Here is an 18,783-nt window from a genome sequence, read left to right on the forward strand (position 1 = left end):
TGTGGTGGTAGTAGTGTGAAGAGTTCACAGCATATGGCTGACCCCAGCCTTTCCCCCCTTATCTTTCCCTTTTTTGCCCTTTCTTTCCTTCTTTTTCATTCTTGTCTCCATTTTTCATTCTCCTTGTCTGTCTCCCTCTCCCTGTCTTTTCCCACCTCTGTCTCTCTCTTCCTCTTTTCTCTTTTATTTTTTTTTTTCATTCCCTTCTGTCTCCTTCTTGTCTTTCCTTCTGTCCTATTTCCCTCTGCATCCCCCATTTCTCTTTCCTACTTTGTCTCCCTCCCCGTTCCTCCCTTTTTCATTCTTTCTCTCACTTTGGTTAGATGGATCACACTACACATGATATTAAGAAAAAACTTTAATTCTAAATTTTGCAATTGAAATGACATTTCATCTAACATACATGTTTGTTTTAGATACTGAAAAGTGCTTAAAAACCAACTGTGCCCAGTCCCCCGTGCCATTTCCCAGCATCGAGTTTTCTATTTCCCTCCTTCCCCACTGCCCTTCTTCTCCCCCTTGCCGTGGTCTAGTTCAGTAGAACACCTCTCTAAATGCTAGCATGCCCCGTAGAAACAGACCATAGCTACAATCAGACAGACTTTCTAAGCAAGTGGGAATAGGATATGTGGTGAGAAATGACTATTAGAAACCCTGTCACCACCCTCAGGGGAAGTGAATTTCTTAATTTTTTCAGTTGCAAGAGTTGCTTCTTAGCCAAGTCCTTTCTATGACTAGAGAATGCAGAACCAACAGGGAGGAAGGAGCGGACAGCACAGCCCTGCAGTGATAACCAGAACACACCCCATCCCCGTCTTCCCTTTTCTGGCTCATTTTTAGGCAAAGCTCAAGGATTCCTAAGCCAGCTTCTGCGTAACGGGCTATCCTGGGTTGCGGCCGGAGCTGAGAGCTAAAGCAGCCAAGGCGCTCAGGGCGAGCCAGCCGAGCAGCCAGTCCTGTTCCACAGCCGCGGCTGCTGTAGCGTCACCCCGTGCGGGGGTTCAGGTTGTGTGGCTTCGACTGGATGATACATCTATAGAGAGATTGTTCCAGACTAAAACAGGTGTTCTATTTAACTGTTTAGCTGTGCTGTGTCGGTAGGAAGTGAGCCTCCAGTGTCCGCCCTCTGGAGAGATTTTTGACATGAGCACCATAAGCCATTGCAAGAACAGCCAGAGGCTGTTCCTCCAAGCTCACGGCTTGACGGCGATGCTTCTCCTTCTCCGCCCCGCGTAGACTTGGTCACCTGGAAGTTAGAAGAGGAGGAAGTTAAATGCCTGTGGCCTTCAGCTTGGGCAATTATATAGCAACTGTGACAACTGCAAAACGGGCTTGAAAGATGAACTCTTTTGTAAGACTATCAATTTATTTAAATTGTTTACCCTATTTCATCACCGAGTGGTTCTCTTTTCCTGCACGCATTGGCAGTCTCTTTCCTTTTTCCCTAGCTGGTCGTTTCGTTGTTATGCAAATGATGTCAGTGGCAGCATCTGCCTTAGTAATTGGCATCTGCCTTAATTTTTCAGGGAGTAAATTGCCTACTACCCTGAGCATCAGCCTCCCAGCACTGCAGAACCTGGCAGCCAAGGCTTACCTGTGTCTCCTTTTTCTCCTTTGTGCCCCCGAGGGCCGGGTGGCCCAGGCCGACCTGGTGGTCCTGCGGGGCCCCTTTCACCTGGGAGTACAGAGGGCTGTGCTCAGTCAAGGGGGAGCTTGGGGCCTGGAGGGGACACACACACACCCCACCCCCAAGACAGCACTGGCAAGGGGGTGGCTTCCCAGCAAGAGGGCGTGGTTATATAGGATCCTGCTGGCTATTTCCCTGCCACCACTTACCTTTGGGTCCTGGGGTGCCCACCTCTCCTTTCTGCCCAGGGGGGCCTGGAATGGCTCCATAAGCTGCAGGGGGAGAAGACTGGCCTCAGACAAGAGGTTACTCTGGAGCTTGGGAGGCAAAGGGATTTGTTCGGAGAAGCACAGGAAGAGAGTGGTAGAGTTGGGACCCAAAACAGAGTTCAGAATTTATCAGCTTTTCAGCCTCTCAAGTGTTAATAACCCAAGGTTTTTTGGGAGACTGGTTTCTCGCATGTGAGACCGTGCGGCAAAGCGTGTTGGGAAAGCGACCAGGGAGCTGCCCTTACTTCGGAAAAAGTCCATGAGGTCCTCAGTCACGTTGCTGTAGGCAGAGAACACCTTGCTGATGCCGGGGGGGCCCTGGGGCCCTGGCCGGCCCGGGGGGCCCTGGACTGTGTAGGCCATCCCTTGCAGCAGGCCCTGACCTGTGAAGCACCAGGGTGTGGGCACAGGCAGCAGAGTCCCCCAGCCCCCTCTTCACAGAACAGAGCCCTTGGATTGCCAAACACCCCACTAGATGAGGTGGCAGCAAGGGAGAAGCCCCGCCGGCTTCTTTTGTCAGCCTGCCCCTGACCCCCACACCGCCGACCGGCCCCGCGCCTCTGCCGCCGTGGCCTTTCATCAGAGGCTTGCTGACGGCAGAGCCGAGCTGAGAAGCTGCGGGGAGAGAGGAGCAAAGAGGAGCTGCACCCGAGTGCAGGCTGGGAACTCCGCTTTCCCAGCTGGGCCATCCCTAACCTTTCTCTTTCTCTGGCCTCCCATTCAGCTGCCGGTGTGTCTTAACCAACAGCCCGCCCTGAGCCCCACGAGAAACCACCATTGTCATAAAGACCTCTCAGACCCACAGCTGGTTAGCTGGGGACGCAAAGTCCAAAGACCCCAACATGCCCTTTCCCTGCAACAGAGGCCCTGTCCTGACTGGGGCTCCTGAACTAGGCTGTGAATTGGGTCTGGGCCTCTTGCCTTCAGTCCCTGCCCATTTGATTCTAGAAGTGCTGTCCCCACAGCCTAGGCATTCTGAAAACGAGAGGGTGAATTTCTGGAGTCTATAATTTGAGCTGCTCATGGACTCCCCGCCTGCAACCTCCCCACAGCACCAAAGCCCAAGGGTCAGGACTTACGCTGCAAGCTCTCAGACACCCGAACAGCCAGCTCGTTGTAGTCCAGACCTCCGGTGAAGCCAGCCCCGAACGGTCCACCTTCACCACCGTGCATGCCGCCTTCTACTGCTCCCCCGTAGCCTCGGTCCAGGCCAAAGGCCCCGCCTTCACCGAGGGAGCCTCCACTGGACCCTCCGATGCCCATGGAAGAGCTGTAGGAGGAGCTCCGACTGGCCGACTCGCTGTGAGAGGACCTGCTGCCCCGGCTGTAGGAGCCGTCCATGGACACGAGGCGGCTGTCCCCGGGTGGCCCCTGGGGCCCTGGAGGGCCTGGGGGGCCCACGATGAAGCTCCGCACATCCGGGCCTGCAGGAAGGAGGCTGCGTTAGGTGGGGCTCAGGTCTGGGGATGGAGAGGCAGGGTGCGAACCTCAGGACACTTGCACTGGAGTAGGAGTGCCGGCAAGGAGGAACCTGGGCTCTCCCCGCTAGCGGGGCTCACGCATTTGGCCGCCCGGGTTCCTTCAAGCACCAGCTGCCCTCTCAGAGGGAGGAGCAAGGTCTGGGAAGGGGGCACCTACTTGTGAGGTAGCTAATCAGTTCACTCCGGAAGCTGTCGCTGTTTTCGGCTGCATATGTTGCCAGAGCTCCCGAGACCCCGGGAGGCCCTCGAGGGCCTGGAGGACCAGGAGGGCCTGGAGGGCCGGGGATGGAGGACACACCGGCACCTGAATGGGAGGCCAGAGAAAGAGAAAAGTTAGGGATGGCCCAGCTGGGAAAGCGGAGTTCCCAGCCTGCACTCGGGTGCAGCTCCTCTTTGCAAGAAGGGGAGGAGGGAATACCGGGGGCCCAGCTCCTGGCATCACCCTGGAGCCACTACTCGGACCTGCCCTCCCGCTCCCAGTCCGGACCCTCACTCAGCCCAAATCCCATCCCCTTCCCCCGTTCTCCTGCCACACACAGGATCACATCCTGCTCAGGACTTCTCTAGGGGCTGCACTTGGGAGCACTGTCTCTCCCAGCTAGTCCCCCTGTCATGGCTGAAAGCATGTCAAGAACAAGGGTGTTCCTCTCCCGGGCCCAGCCCTGTATGTGCTTCAGGGGGACTGGGTGGCTGGTCCAATAGTTTAACTCTCCGTGGCTGCCCTGTGCCTTACTGTGCAGGTAAGAAGAGAGGTCCTCCACGCTGATGCTGGACCACACGTTGCCTGGGATCCCTGGGGGCCCAGGGGGACCTGGGGGCCCAACGATGCCTCTGTATTCAGACCCTGAGACACCCAAAGAGCACGGAGTCAGTGGGGGGCCCGGGTCAAGGGCCTTCTCCTTCCACCCCAAGCCACATGGCAGATGGCCCCTGACCAGCCTTACCCTGAAGCAAGGAGAGGAGCTCCTCATAGGATGTTCCTGGCAAGCCGGGGGGTCCCGGGGGGCCAGGAAGCCCAATGCTGATTCCAGAGCCTGAGGAACAAAACCCCAAGTTGCGACAGATTGACACTGCATATGTGTATGCAAGTTGTGTGTTAACTCCATACAGGACAGTGCCCCAGACACTCGTGGCCTCCCTGGCCAGGCTCAGCCACCTGCTCTGGGGCCGTCGATGTGAATGGCTCTGAACACAGCTCACTCCCTCTGGGCTTGGTGCCACCTGGCAGGGGAGCATTGGGGGCCGGTGCAGGCAAGCTCAGCCCCCACCCCCTCCTCTGGGACCCTGCTGACCCCCTGCCTGCAGTGGGCAGGCCAGGAGGGCAGACACTCACTGGACATGTAGCTGAGAATGCGGCTGCTCAGCTCGGCGTAGTCCAAAGACTGGAGGGTCCAATCTCCAATCAGATGCTGATGCAGATACTGTCTCACGTCATCCCCTGCGAGGACAGGATGCGCTGGAGTGGGCCCACCCAGGCCCCAGGGCTCCCGCACCACCACAGCTGGCCTCAGTTAGGTCTGCCCCCACAGGCTGCCCCCACTCCGGGTTCTGGGTTCTCAGTCCACAGGGGGAATCAGCAAGCTTCCAGGTACCTAACAAGGCACCTGCCCGGTTACCTGGCCCCGGGGATGGGGAGATCTGCTGCCCCCTTTCCAGTGAGTCCAGACTCACAAGTGGCTGGGAACGAGGAGGGGCGCCCCCTCCCTGCAGCCCTCACCGGGCTCAGATGGGGGTCGAGCTGGGCCTCCAGAGCTCCCACCCTCCAGCCCGCCGCGGGCACTCACGCTTCAGCACAGCCACGATGTCCTCAGCAGAGATGGAGGTGGAGGAGCTGATGCTGTACCCCGAGGCTGTGGGGAAGGAAACCCTGTGTGACGTGCTTAGCAAGACCGAAGCAAGAGCCTCCCCACCGCTGCACCACCAGGACCCGGCTGGCCGTGCGCTTGCCGAAATGAACGAACGGGGGTGTGAGGAGCTATTGTGAAGGCGTGAAAAAATAAAGGTGGTTTTGTGTTTGTTTTGTTTGGTAAGAAATGCAGTTTGTTTTCCAGAGTATGCTTTAGCCTAACTCCTGCCAGATCTCGCCCGTCTCGCTCCCTTTTCACACCCTTAGGACACATCTGTCAATGGCAAGAAGGCTCGGTCAGCGTGGCTCTGCAGTGTGGCCTCTGTTCTTAATCTGAGCAGCCCCTTCTGGAAGCCAGATCCCAGTGGCTGGAGAGCCATGAATCCAGAACTGAACTCCACATCCAGAAGGGCAAAGTGAGTGAGGATGCTCTGGAACAAAGTGACGGTGGGAGGAAGGGGTCATTACGGGGGGGGGGGGGGGGGGGGGGGGGGATGGCGAGGCTTACTCTGTAAGTAGCTCCCGACGCGCCTTGCCAGCTCTGAGTAGTCGAAAGTCTCCCCCGTGATGGTGGTGACAGGCCCTGGGGGACCAGGTGGTCCAGGGGGACCCTGAACTCCAGAGAGATAGGACCGAATGCTGTCGCCTGCCAACAAAGAAAGCAAAGTCAAGCCTGTCCCTGAGAGGGCATGTCCTCCCCACAGAGATGCCTTCCCCACCACCTCCGTGGCCCAAGACAGGGCCAGCAGGGAGCCTAGACTCCTGGTTACAGACGGAAACTGAGGCCAAGGCCTGTGCCGGGTCAGGGGCTACTCGAAGACCGAGGACCAACGAGGCTCTAGTCAGCCACCCATTTGACAAAGCTCTGTGCCCACATTCTTGCAAATCACACCCTCACATGTATGGGGAGCACAGGGAGGAGGTCGGGGGTGTACACTCGTGTGACCGTGTGCGTATGTGTGTGCGGGTGAGGACCAGCCTGTGTGGGGAGCCGTGAGAAGGTGGGTGTGAGGGGCGTGCATGGACACGCATCCTGGCTCCAGGGGTGGATTTCTGATCTAGGCCTGGCCTACAGACCGCTGTCCCCTGCCGCACGCACTCACGCACACGCAAGCACACCCCTCTGGCCCTGCCCGCCGCCTCCGGCTCCCACCCGCTCCCAGAGCCTCCCCCACCGGCCCCCACTGGTACAGGCGATGGGATCTGTCGTGTTTATTTACATAAGGAGGAGGAGACTGGAGGCTTCCTGAAATAGCCGAGCTCCAGAAAGCACTGGAGATGCCCCAGCCAGAGCAGACACACGCACGCACACACACACACATGCACACACACGCGCATGCACACGCACACACACGCATGCACACACACACACATGCGTGCACACACACACACACTCAGACCCCAGCACTCACTCTGCATGTACTCAGAGATGTACTGCTGGATCTCCCGGCCAGAGCTGCTGATGGAGCCCGGAGGCCCTGGGGGGCCCGGGGGGCCTGGGGGGCCTGGCATGAACATGGTGCTCGACGACGATCCTCCTGCAGGAAGGAAAGCCTTCTGAGTCTACTAGGAGAAGCCCACCCGAGGGTCAAAGAAGGGCCCCGACACTGCTTCCACAGCCCGAGGAGGGAGGGCCTTTCTTAGTGGGAGAAAGAAGATGGTGGCAAAGAGGAGGGTCCCTCCAGAAGGAGAGGAAGGGAGTGCCTGTAGCGGCCGCTGACTGAAAGGGGCTCCGAGTTGAGCTTGCCCAGGCCAGACCCTCCCTCCAGCAACCTGCTCAGCACCCCAGAGGCTCCCTCACCTCCCCGTGCCCCTGACCCCCAGGTCTGGTCTGTTCGCCATCATTTTGCATCGTTAACCACCTTTACTGCGCAGGGTCCTTCCCTCCCACCCCCACCAACTTAGAACCACCGTCAGGGCCGCCCTGAGGCCTAGCTCGTGGAGAAGCGACCTGATCAACACGGAATCGTGGGTGGGGGGACTGATGAGTGAATCAGTGTCCTTGCTTGAACTGGGGGAGAAGGACTTTGGTCACCTTTGGTTCTTACCTTGAGAGAGACCACCAGGAATGCCAGGAGCCCCTGGGACCCCAGGATCACCTGGAATCCCAAACGAGAAGCCCTGTTTGCATCACCTCCTCCAGGAACCCTCCCCTGGTTAAGCCCAACCATGTTTATCCGCAGATGACTCAACAGTTGTCCCAAGTCCCTCGGTTTCTGCAGGGCTACCATGAGCTCCCTTCGGGCAGAGGCTGTCCTCACGTCCTCCCCGCTCTCCCTGCAGCCCCTCCTTCCTCCCCAGCCTTAGCACAAGCACTGCCTGCCTTCTATTCAGACTCTGGGAGCCATTCCTGCTCTCAGGCCTGTCTTCTTGGCTGCTCCCCTCACTGACCTTTGTCCCCCTTGGGTCCCCGGGGGCCAGGTGGTCCCTGCAGGTTGAATCCACCTGGAAGCCAACCACACACACAGCCATCAGCCAGGGCTCCGGGGCTCTGGCCAGAGCCAGCAGTGGGGGCGGGGGCTTAGCACTTACCCGAGGCTGAGAACCCTGGGAGGCCTTGCTCGCCTGAGGGACACACCCGAGAGGGGTCAGTCAGCGGCGCGCCCCTCCTCCTCTTCCTCCTCCCCAGGCCCAGCCCTCACCCCACCTTCCCTCCCAAGGCCCCCCAACCTCGAGCTGCCACATGCGCATGCACACATGCAGTCCCAACCATTCAGACACCCACACTGATCCACCCGTGCTCGTCTGGACAAAATGCATTTACAGGAAGCTCAAGGCTCTCGGAAGGTCAGCTTTTGCCACCCCCACCCCCACCCCACCCCACCCCACCCCACATTTTGTTAGATGCCAGCTCTACTGTACCTTGGTGTCCTCGGGGGCCTGGGGGGCCTGAGGGAAGCAGATAGACAGTTGTGAGATGCACACCTACGAGGTGCCGTGGCTTCAAGGGGCCCACGGGGAAGGGATGGGCTCCTGCGCTGGAGCGGACCCAGGGCGCGGACTTCCTCATGCCTCCCCTCCTAGTAGGCCAGCGCAGAGGCGGGGACTCCTTGTGGAGCTTCTAGCCACTGTGCGCCCCGCTCCCCGCTCCCCGCCCCCCGCCCCAGACTGCCGAGCCCCTAATGGGATAGGGCAGGAGGACACACAAATGCCGCAGGTCATCCAGCCTCATCCAGCCTCCTGGCCCCTTGAGCAAGCAGGGACGCACAGCCTTCTGTGCCCTAAGACGTTACTCACCTTGGTCTCCCTTGGGGCCTGGGGGGCCAGGGGGGCCTGGGGGGCCAGAGAAGAAGGTCTCTGCAGAGGAAAAAGTTTTGAGTGCGGACATGGTATTTGTGAGGGAGCAGCACCATCTGTGAGAGGCTGGCCCACGGCAGATGCTCCATCCACACTTGTCAGACGGGTGGATAAATGGATGGAGGGATAGTTGGAAGGTTGGGTAGAAATATAAATGAGAGAGAAACCTAACAAATGGATGGACGAATAGATGGGTGCGTGGATTTTCCACAAGGGACAAGTTCTGGGCTAATGTTTGCTCTGAAGTTATCTCCGTATGTTTCCGTGTTGTACAGTCAACATTTATCTCCTTTCATGTGTGTGTGTCCCACCTACTTATCAGACCTGGGCTTCCCAAGGATGGAAACCAGGTCCCCAGTCACAAACCAGTCAGTCCAGAAGCTCCCCAAGAGCAGAAGCGGCTCCCTCCCTCCGACTAGGTTAGCAGTGGCTATCAGGGTGCTTGGGCTGGGATGGTCTCTTGTTCTACCTGCAGAACTCCCGTTCTACGTTCTATGGAGTTCATGCAAACACACTGTGGTGGAGGGTCCCAAGGAGGAAGCATGGTGAGCAGGTCAGGAAGACCACATGCCTGTGACCACAGCACGTCCTGGAGCTAGGGCTGAGGTGGAAAACAGGTGGGACTTGACTCTATAACATTACCTGAGTTGGTCAGGAAAGATCCCGGTGGGCCTGGTGGGCCTGGCAGACCTTCTCCTAGATAAAAGAACCACCAAGACTTTGTAAAGCCAAGCTATGGGCCAAGACCCCTCTGCCCGGGAGAAGTGGCAGGGAAGCGCTTTCCTGAGAGCCAGGCCTGGGCTCTGGGCGCCTTGGTCTTGTGTCTCTCACCGGGGAGCTCAGCTCTCACCTGCTGGGCCTCGGGGTCCTGGCGGGCCTGGAACGGAAGGTCCTACAGAAGAGAGCAAGCAAGAGGCCATGCTGAACCAGCAGGGAACCGGCCTGCCCTGTGATCAGGATCTCGGCTTCCTCACTAAGTGCCCTGTCTCCCACAATTCCCCACCTTCCAATGATTCCTGAGATGCTCACCTGGAGGCCCAGGTGGTCCAGGTGGGCCTGGGGGACCTCGTAAATCAAGACCTTCTGTGGAGGGAAAAATGCAGAAATGAGCAGAAACCCTCGTGAGGCTGTTCTCTGCCAGTGTCACCCCTCATTAGGATCATCAGTGCCGGGGACCCGGGCTACACTCCCACCCCAGAGGCCAGCTCTGGACCCCCTCTGCTAGGGGTGCTCCTCGCTCACAAGCGAGGCAGGGCAGGGCTGCCAGCAAACTCCCCGACAGCTGAGGACGTGGCTTTGCTGTCAGCCTGAGTTCAAACTCCTGCTCTGCTCCTTCCAGCTGGTGACTTTGGGCAAGTTCTTATCTCTTTTGGCCTCTGTTGGCTCTTCTCTAAACCAGAGGCATAAGACCTAGGTCATAGGAGCACTGTGTAGACCCAGGGAGGTCCCACGACACATGTCTAGCACATGGCGACTGTTGGACCAGGCTTGGCTGTGGTCTTTGCCATTCAGGTGTCTACGCGGGAGGCCCAGCAGCATGTCTGCGAGGGCTCTTTAAAGGACTCTAGGAACAGAAGAACCCAGAACTCACCCTCCCAGGCCGGGCCTATGGCCGAGAACCCACGGACCCGGGTCCCTGCTCCAAGTGGGGGATGCAGGACTCCTGCCAGCCATTCTCCTGGTGCCCAGCTCACTTCAGAGGCCCCACTAGAATCCCAAGAACCTCTGACAGCTGCCCCATCCCAGTGACTCACCCCCCAGAGCGACAAAAGCCCTGCTGTTGCTTCGAGGCTAGCATCGCCTTTCAGAGCAACTTGTCATCCCTGCTCACATCGGGGCCCAGGATGACGCACTGGGACAGCTGCCGCGGGGCCCCAGTGCATTGCCGTCTGCCCTGCTCCCACCCCGGTGTCACCTCGCCCCAGAGAACACGGGGGCACTCACGGGCAGAGAGGACCTCGGAGATGGAGCTGTGGCTACCCATGAACGACTCGCCAGCAAGTCCTCGCTCCCCGCGTGGGCCTGTGAGAAGGACACAGGGTCAGGTGGGCACCGTGTGCAGCGACCCCAACCTGCTTTCTGTCCAGAGGGCCTGGAGCCCCGCAGGGTATGGGCCGGGGCTGGAGAGCCGGCTGTGAACATTCCTGTTCGCAGCCCCAACAGCCCGGGAGCAACTGGACCAACTTTTCCTAAGCCCATTTTTTGGTGTTTGGATAAATCACGGGACAGTGGCACAATGATTGGGGTCTGGTCACAAGAGGCGTGACACCTATGAAATAGCCAAGCTTGACCCTGGCCAGGGGGCCACAGAGCCTCGGCCCCCTGTCTGGAGGACCCCTATCTTCTCAGAAACATGGGAAGGAGGAGAGGTGTTTCCCCTTGCAGTTGAGGCCTTGCGAGGCCCTTGGTGAAGCACCGGGTCACCTCAGCTCTCTTCCCCAAATGCAGGTTGTCACCTCACTTAAAGATGGGGTCCCAAGTCCAGCCTGGGAAGGAAGCCTTCCCCGCTGAGCCCACGGTCCTAGGCTCCTGTAGGACTGACATACCTTGCTGTCCAGGCAGACCAGCTGGGCCCACAGGACCTGGACATGGAGTCAAGAAGAAAAGGCTTTACCACACGTCTAGGGTCACAGTTGTAGAAAGAACTGAAGGAAGGGTAGGTGACCGGGGAGACACGTAGCTACCTCCCAAGGCATGGACCAGTGGCTCACTTGAGAGCAATAAGCAGTTTGAGACCAGCCCTGTGGTCCATCCCGTGAGAGTTCCTCTCCTGAACCCCGGGGCTCTGGGATAGGCAGGGCTGCCCTCTCTGCCCTCCCTGGTTAGGGACTTCTCAGCACCCTCAGGATCCCCTTCTTGCTGGAGTGCATCAGGATAGAAGGCTGATCCCATATTTGCGTTGGTTGTATTAAATCACCTACTTCACTTACACGTAAAATTTTTTAAATTAAAAAATAGGGGCGCCTGGCTGGCTTAGTCGGAAGAGCATGCGACCCTGGATCTCGGGGTCGTGAGTTCCAGCCCCACGTTGGGTGTAGAAACTATTTAATTAAAAAAAAAAACAAACAAACTTAAAAAAATAGGTAACAAAATCACAGGTATTTGGAAAAATAGAAAAAGTATCACCTATAATCCTTTAATTTGTAAGCATTTTGTTTTCTTACAGCGTGTTTTTTTTCTCATCTTGTAAAAACACAGGTGCAGCTTCAGAAGACACGCACTTCTCAGTAACGGCTCGGAGTCTCTGTGATTCTGTAGCCGTCTCACTGTGGTTGGACCATGTGGAGATGCTTTCTCCAAACAGATTCCTAGCATTTTTGTTGCCCTTAATGCATTTTATCAAATTGTTTTCCGAAAGGCAACAAACTGAAGTCACACACAGGCTCCAGAGGGGGAAGGAGCTGGGCCAAATTCTGCCCCTGCGGCCGCTCAGCCGAGTGACCGCAGGGGAGTCATGCACCTGCCTGAGGCTCCCCGGGGGGCTGTGGGGGCCTGGTGAGGCGATGCCTGCCAGGTGCTTGGGGTACCTGCTGGGGTGTGATGGGCGCTCACTAGGCTGGGCCGGAGGGGGCTCCTCCCTGGGGTTGAGGATTTGAGCAAACACTGCTGTCCTTAAATGCAACCTCAGAGTAAAGCAAGAGAACGACTGACCTGGGGCACCTGGAGGTCCCGGTGGTCCCATGGCTCCAGGAGGCCCCGGGGGGCCTGGGACAGTGATCGGCGATGATCCCTCTGAAAACAAAGCACACGGAACAGGGACCCTCACTCTTCTTGCTCAGAGGCGCTGCGAACCCAGGCCAGGCATGTGTGCCCCCATGACCTCTGACCCGAGAGCCCTGCCCCCTGCTGCCAGAAGCCCCGACTGGCACTGCCCGAGGGTCCCAAGGCAGAGCCGGGGCAGATGTCCGCCCTCCCGGGCCTGCCTACCTGTGGTCATGATCTGGCCTGGAGCTCCAGGTTCACCTGGGAGGGGAGGCGAAGGAGAACAGTTATTCCCAGGGTCAATTAGCGGCTCCATCAATCATCTCCAAGGCTTCTGATGGAGTTTGAGAGCCACTCCTGCGCCTCCAACCCTTGGGCTAAAGGCATTTTAATGAACCGCAGGGGAGCACGCAGGATGCAGGAAGCACCAATCTCTGGGCCAGAGACCCTGAGGCCACCTCCGGCTTCCTGGCCCACGTTAGCTCTTGGAAGCAGCCAGCACTCCGAGGAGGGGCTTCCTCTGAGGAGGCGGGAGAGTCTCCCTTTCCAGGCTGGCCAGGAGTCCTCCCCACTCCCACGCTGGGCCTCCCAGGCTTCTGCTGGGAACTGCCTCAGTTGGAAGAGTCCCAAGAGGCCAAAGGACAGAGGCGGAGAGCCGGGTCCCCGGAGTGCCCCTCAGGATGCTAATTCCTGGGACAGTAGTAGAGAGTAACCAGAGTAGAAAGGGGGGCCGTGGCTGGTAAGTGTGGGAGAGCCTGAGTTACATAGAGGTTGACAGATTTCTTTCCTGCCTCTGTCTGAGAGGGTCGAAAATGCAAATGTGGGTGGAGGATTTCCAACGAGGGGATTCGGGTTCACACTTCCCTGAACTTAAGGACCACTGGACGCTGCCTGAGGCATCTCTCAGGACTGGAAATGCACGGACTCCGGGGAACTGAGTGAACAGAGTGGAGGACAGAAAAGCCCTCCCCTGGGGGCTCCTCGGGGGCCTCTTCTGTCATTTCCCATGATCTGGGGGCAAGTCCATCACCCACACCACGACGGAGAGGATGATTCCCCCTTGGAGGAAGTAGAGGGCGGTTCTCTGCTTGCTATCTGCCATTCCCTGGGGTCAAGGTCAAGAGGAGAAAGCACTGGTTGGTGTTTGTTTTCCTGGAACACAACACGGCGTTAGGTGAGATGTCCACCACCTGCGCACACTGCCCAGGAAGGGCCTGAAACCCCTCTTGGACAGGAAGTCACAGGCCCTGGAGAAGGAGAGGGTGTCTGGTATCCTCAGGGATCCCCAAACCTAGGCGTCTCTTCCTAAAGGTGCTATCAATCCATGAGCAGATCTATAGCCTCAGAGGTTAGTCTGCCTGGGATATAGGAACTCAGTTATTATTTTGGAATTACATGTATTTGTCCCAAAAGAACTCCCTGGCCCAACTAGTCATTGGGAATAGTTTCTGGAAAGTAGTAATTCCATTCCTAGGGTCTCCCCAAGTTGATCGAGACTGCTCACGACAGCATAGCTCCACGGAATGTCAGGATTCGGGAATGTGGAGTCACTGGAACAGGAGAAAAACTGTCCCTGAGCACCGCTGACCCCTGGACTGGCCCAGGGTTGCTATCTAGGGGTTGCAGAACTGGACAATGGCAGAGGACCGGAGCAGGACGAGAGTGTCCCCTCCCCTGGCCAGACCCTTGCAGAGGACTTCCCTCTTGGAACTTCGACTTTGTTTTCTGAGGGGCATCGAGGTGCTCCTCCCTACCTGTCAGAGCCCCCGCCAGAGAAGGTTGCGGGGTGTGCAGGCACACGGAGGCCTGCGTGAACGAAAAGGACAAAGGTGGTCCCTGTCCCCGGGAAGGGTCACGCTGGGGGGGACCAAGTCTAAGCCAGGGAGACAGAGCATGAACAGGGATGTTCTAGAGGCAAGCCAGGAGCTGGACAGGCTCTGCAAGGCAGCACCCCCTTCCAGCTCCTCCTCCAACAATGGCCTGGAGACATCTGGTACCAGGCCAGGCTCAGGACTGTGGGGGCAGGAGGTGTGGGGGGGGCGGGGCGCGAGGATTCAGGGCTCAGCGGATCAGAACAAATCCCTGGCTCTCCAGCTTCAGTGCCTTCTGCTGAAGCCACTAGATGCCACTGTTGATCCAGACTCTGGCCAGAGAGGGGCTCCCTCCTGCTAGTCTCTCCTCTCCCACAAAAATGGCTAGTAAAAAGAAGGAATATCTGAATTGGACAATCACTTACCTTTAGCTCCTGGTCGGCCGGGGGTACCAGGAAGTCCTGAGGAGATTAAAACAAGTCAGTGGGGATGATGGAGGGCCAGCAATCCCAGACCCCTGTGGCAGTAACTGCTCCGTCCCTGGGCACAGCCCCCAGGGCCACCTGCAGGGCCACCTGGCTTGGCCTCCTGCTTGCCTCCCTCGGGGAGCTCTTGCTCTGAGCCCTTCTCCCTCTCTGGGAAACGGGGCAACCACTGGGCTTGAGGGAGGCCCATGGACACAGCTTTGGGGGGTCCCGGTCGGTCTGGGTTATGAGCCCCCCCATACGCCTGCCAGCAGTGGAGGGGAGTAGGGGCTGGGCTGCTGCTTCCCGCCTTGGCTTTGTGGCTGAGTTCTATCAGGAGAAGGAGGAGGCCCCGTGCACTCAACTTCTGGGGGGAGACCTGCGGCTTGACTTCATTTCACATCTTTACCCAATTTCCTTTAGGAGTTGGGGGTGGGCATGGTGACAGCTTCTCAAAAACAAAGGGGTAAACGCTAGTGCAACTGTAGGACAGACTCTGCCGCTGAAGCTGTCCCAGGGAGCCTGGGCCCTTGCATGAGGGGAGCCCCCTCTCCTACCCTGGGGGCCTCGGTGGGGCCAGTGCAGCTCCTGGGCCTGGAGTTTCCTCTCGGGGCTCCTGCGCCCCGGGCCAGGCAGACTGAATTGGCACATGGTTTAACTTCGGGTCTCCACAATAGCTTTCTAGATTTTCTGTATTTTTCCTTCCTCAGATGTTTCTTAAGACCCACAGTGAAAGGACCTGAACCCATCTGTGTGTGGGGTTGCGGGGGGCAGTAGTGCAGGGAGGAGAGGAAACCCCAAGGTGACTGGTGAGGCATTTGCTGGAAGGAGGCGGCTGGGCAGCTGTCGTCTGGAGGTGGGAGGGGCCCCATGACTCACCCTGAGGTCCTTGGGGTCCTGTGAGACCTACAGAAAAGAATATGAGAGAGAGAGAGAGACATAGACGAAGGGCTGAGGAGCCACACCCTCAGCCAAGGGTCCTCCCAGCACTGGACAAAGATTTCTTTGGACTTTGCAGTGACATGACCACTGCTCCATCAGGCGATGGTTCGCAGCCTGCTTGGGGTCACACCCTTCGGCATCTGAGAGCCAGGAAGCCAGCAAGCTCATACACTCATGGACCCCCAATGCTGCTCCCCAAGACTCCCTCCCTTGGTGCTCCCTATCTGAGCACGCACTGAAGGAAGAGGGGCCCCTGGCTCCGAGCAGGCCCCTTGATGATCGCCACCTTGCCCTTGTAGCTCTCTCAGCTTGCTCTGGTCTCACCCCCTGTGGCCCTGTGGCCTGGTGCCTGGTGGGCCTTGAGAGGAAACCCCCACAGTGGCCCCTCTTCTCAGACGGGGGGGTGGGGCATTCGGTGAGGGTCCAGGGATGGCCAGAGGGGAGATGGACGGGGCAAGGTATGGAAATCGCCTTAAACTTTGCAGTTTTTAAGACATTCCTTGTTCCTTTCTAAAACTCGCTGTTAATCTGTTAATTGTCAATCTCTACCACCAGATCGCCAGAGTTGGTGACTCAGAGGCGTCAGGACCCACGGTCACTGTACACAGCGCAAGCCAGCCCTTGCAGCAGCTGAGATGCTGGAGGAAGATGGGATGAGGCACACGCACTGGCGTGTAAACACACGCACGCACATGCACGGCTGTGCTTCCCTCTTCCCACTCCGTTACCTGGCTTTCCGGGGTCTCCAGAAGGCCCCTGTGGGCCGCGGGTTCCAGGCATCCCCATTAGCCCTTGTTCACCTAGAGAGCACCAGCAACACAGAAAGGTTTTCCTTTTAGGAAAGCTGAACCAGCCAGCACCTCTGAGCCTCTGTTCTTGGGGTTTTCCTGAATAACTTGCGGGCAGGTGGAAAGGAGAAGGGGAGTCAGACCTGGGCCTCGCAGGGTCCACGTGATGTGTGCCCTGCTGGCGTTAGGATTCAGGGGACAGGGCCCTGCCTGCTGGGACGTGGGCGGGGCAGGCCCGGCGGTGAGTGTGAGGACAGCAGGGCAGTGACCTACCTCTTGGGCCTTGGTGTCCATCGGGGCCAGCGGGTCCTAGGAAAACCGAACCACAGCTCATCAGTTACCCCAGGAGCGACTTCGGGCCTGCCTCCCTCAAATGCCCTGCAGCCTCTCGGCAGGTCATCTCCCAGGGGGGAGCCCGGGTGGCCCCTCCCACAGCCACCAACCACGGAAGAAGCCCCATCGTTGGGATCCCCTCTGGATGGCACTTTCTCCCTGGCCTCTTCCCCTCAACCAGGAATTGTGTATTTTCCTGCAGAGAATTAACAGGTCAGCAACTCCCCACTGCATCCCCAGGGCCTATTGTGAGACTCCACACGCACGAGATGCTCAGTATGTGTCCGCCTCGTTCACTCAAGGTCCTGGGAGTCAAGGTCCTCCAAGCTCTCATCTCCTCTGCTCTGGGCATTACGCTAACCTCTGTCCGAAGGGGTGTCCTCCTGGGACCATGTCTCGCTTTCTCTGCGCCCCCCCCTTTGTCTTTCCTCACTCATTTTGTCTCTGTGTGGGATTTTCCAAACTGACCATGATGCAATCTTCCTTACTTTCTAAGGCCAGATGAAATGCCCCCTCCTTCATCCCTCTAGTTGGAAGGACTCTCTCTCTGCTATGTCCTCATAGTACTCTGTACCTTTCAGGGCACCTGTCACCTTATACGAGCTTTATCTCCCCTTTCGGAGGTAAAGCATCTGACTTGCCCCACAGGGCATCCTGTGTACATCCAGAGCTTCCTTGCTCTGTTAAATGAACAAGAAAGTGAATATACCATATCCCCACTGGTGGTACTTAGACCCTTTTGGGAATTGGTGCTAAATGCTCGACCCTCGGAGGGTCCCTGGCCAGCTTCCATGTTCTGCTGGGCAAGCACCATGCTAAGCACCAGCAAAATACTTAAACCTGGATCTGGCTGGGACGTCAGCTCTGGAGTACCAGGCCTGGGCCTGCAACACTGCAAGTCCCAAAGGACCTCGATGCTCATCTGTCCTCCCCATGGGCCCAAGTGGCTCAGAGGCAGGGACCAGCATGGATAGGCCACCAACCAACCCCCCCCAGCAGTGAGAAACCCAGAGATGACTGTCCAGGCCCAGCCACGCACACAGGCCCTCGGCCAGGGGCCGGCAGACTGGAGAAGAGGAGAGGCAGCTCTAGAAGCAGGCTCTCAGCTCTCCGGCCATGACGACCGGCGGGGGCAGACCTACCGCATCCATTCCTTTGCGACACTCACCTACTGCTCCTTTAGCTCCGGGCTCACCCACAGCACCAGGCAAGCCTCTCAAGCCCGGCTCACCTGCAAAGGAAACAGGCTAGCTGCCTGGAGGCCTCCAAGATATGCGTGTTTGACACCTATGAGAACGCTCCTCCCTCCCCACCCACCCCCAAGACTGCCACCTGCCCAACCAGAGAGCTTGAGGTGACAAACAGAGGTTGGGGACACAGCCTCTTAGCGGCTACAGTCAGCGTCCCCAGGCAGCGTGCACGGACGGGCCCAGAGCCACACCAGGACCGAAGGGAAGCGGGCCTGATTCTTACTCCCTGGCCCCACACGGCTGCCCCTCGTAGCCTACGCCCTGGTGCTCCGGATTCCGTCTTCAGTCCTTCAAGCTGGCAGGAAGTTAAGTGGATGAGAGGCTCACAAGGAGCGTGAATGCTCCACTACTTTGGGAAGAGCTTCATTTTCCCAACTGGATTCCCCCCAAATAATGCAAGACAATCAGAAACTCCCTTTTCTGTTCCAAACATTCACCGTCTGGACTATACATACATCTTGATGCTGCCTTCCACTCCCTTCACTGTTTTATCTTGTGCTTTTGTTTTTTGTTGTTTTGCTTTGTTTTGTTTTTTTTTAGATTACAGGTTTTCTGGAGGTTTTTAGACAGAGAGTCTGTCTCACACTTCTGTATTTCTTTCCACCTCCAGGGCCCAATGGATTTACAAGATAGTCTTTAACAGATCACTGCAGATGCTTGTGCAGGACTGACCTGTGAGGCCTCGGGGTCCTTTCTCTCCCTGGTCACCTGCAACAAACACGGGACAGGGCAGGGAGGCAGGAAGCGTCATTCGGGAGCCAGGAAAACCCCCTCACTCAGCAAGAGGGACCCCCGGCTGCGAGTAGTTGTCACTGTGCCCACAAGCCACGGTCAGGAGGAGGTTGGTGAGAACTGGGCAAGAATTGGTGGACCGAGGAGCACGCCTGCCCTCCCCCAGGGTCACCCACAGACCGATCCCAGCCCCTTGCTGTCACTCAAGTGGGCACCACGGGTTCCAGGAGAACCAGACTAG

At 57.8% G+C, this 18,783-nt stretch overlaps 1 protein-coding gene across 1 annotated transcript in view; it reads right to left on the reverse strand.

Moving 5' to 3' along the window:
* Positions 1–451: 451 nt before the first annotated feature.
* COL17A1 (collagen type XVII alpha 1 chain) overlaps positions 452–18,783 on the reverse strand; it is a 51,159-nt gene continuing 32,827 nt past the window's right edge. The window contains exons 28-56 of the mRNA XM_032423299.1: positions 18,483–18,518; positions 17,729–17,791; positions 16,501–16,536; positions 16,168–16,239; positions 15,377–15,403; positions 14,459–14,494; positions 12,448–12,483; positions 12,172–12,252; positions 11,067–11,102; positions 9,550–9,603; positions 9,371–9,412; positions 9,163–9,216; positions 8,461–8,520; positions 8,086–8,112; positions 7,756–7,788; positions 7,615–7,668; positions 7,272–7,322; positions 6,636–6,758; positions 5,732–5,869; positions 5,162–5,227; positions 4,711–4,815; positions 4,322–4,411; positions 4,111–4,221; positions 3,535–3,681; positions 2,976–3,320; positions 2,142–2,279; positions 1,837–1,899; positions 1,595–1,675; positions 452–1,246 (exon numbers count right to left, since the gene is read on the reverse strand). Of these exons, the coding sequence (XP_032279190.1) occupies positions 1,194–1,246; positions 1,595–1,675; positions 1,837–1,899; positions 2,142–2,279; positions 2,976–3,320; positions 3,535–3,681; positions 4,111–4,221; positions 4,322–4,411; positions 4,711–4,815; positions 5,162–5,227; positions 5,732–5,869; positions 6,636–6,758; positions 7,272–7,322; positions 7,615–7,668; positions 7,756–7,788; positions 8,086–8,112; positions 8,461–8,520; positions 9,163–9,216; positions 9,371–9,412; positions 9,550–9,603; positions 11,067–11,102; positions 12,172–12,252; positions 12,448–12,483; positions 14,459–14,494; positions 15,377–15,403; positions 16,168–16,239; positions 16,501–16,536; positions 17,729–17,791; positions 18,483–18,518 (2,258 nt within the window). The 3' untranslated portion in view covers positions 452–1,193. The remainder of the gene's footprint in view (positions 1,247–1,594; positions 1,676–1,836; positions 1,900–2,141; positions 2,280–2,975; positions 3,321–3,534; positions 3,682–4,110; positions 4,222–4,321; positions 4,412–4,710; positions 4,816–5,161; positions 5,228–5,731; positions 5,870–6,635; positions 6,759–7,271; positions 7,323–7,614; positions 7,669–7,755; positions 7,789–8,085; positions 8,113–8,460; positions 8,521–9,162; positions 9,217–9,370; positions 9,413–9,549; positions 9,604–11,066; positions 11,103–12,171; positions 12,253–12,447; positions 12,484–14,458; positions 14,495–15,376; positions 15,404–16,167; positions 16,240–16,500; positions 16,537–17,728; positions 17,792–18,482; positions 18,519–18,783) is intronic.

Source organism: Phoca vitulina, unplaced genomic scaffold (assembly GCF_004348235.1).
Source record: "Phoca vitulina isolate PV1807 unplaced genomic scaffold, GSC_HSeal_1.0 scaffold28, whole genome shotgun sequence".
Taxonomy (NCBI): domain Eukaryota; kingdom Metazoa; phylum Chordata; class Mammalia; order Carnivora; family Phocidae; genus Phoca; species Phoca vitulina.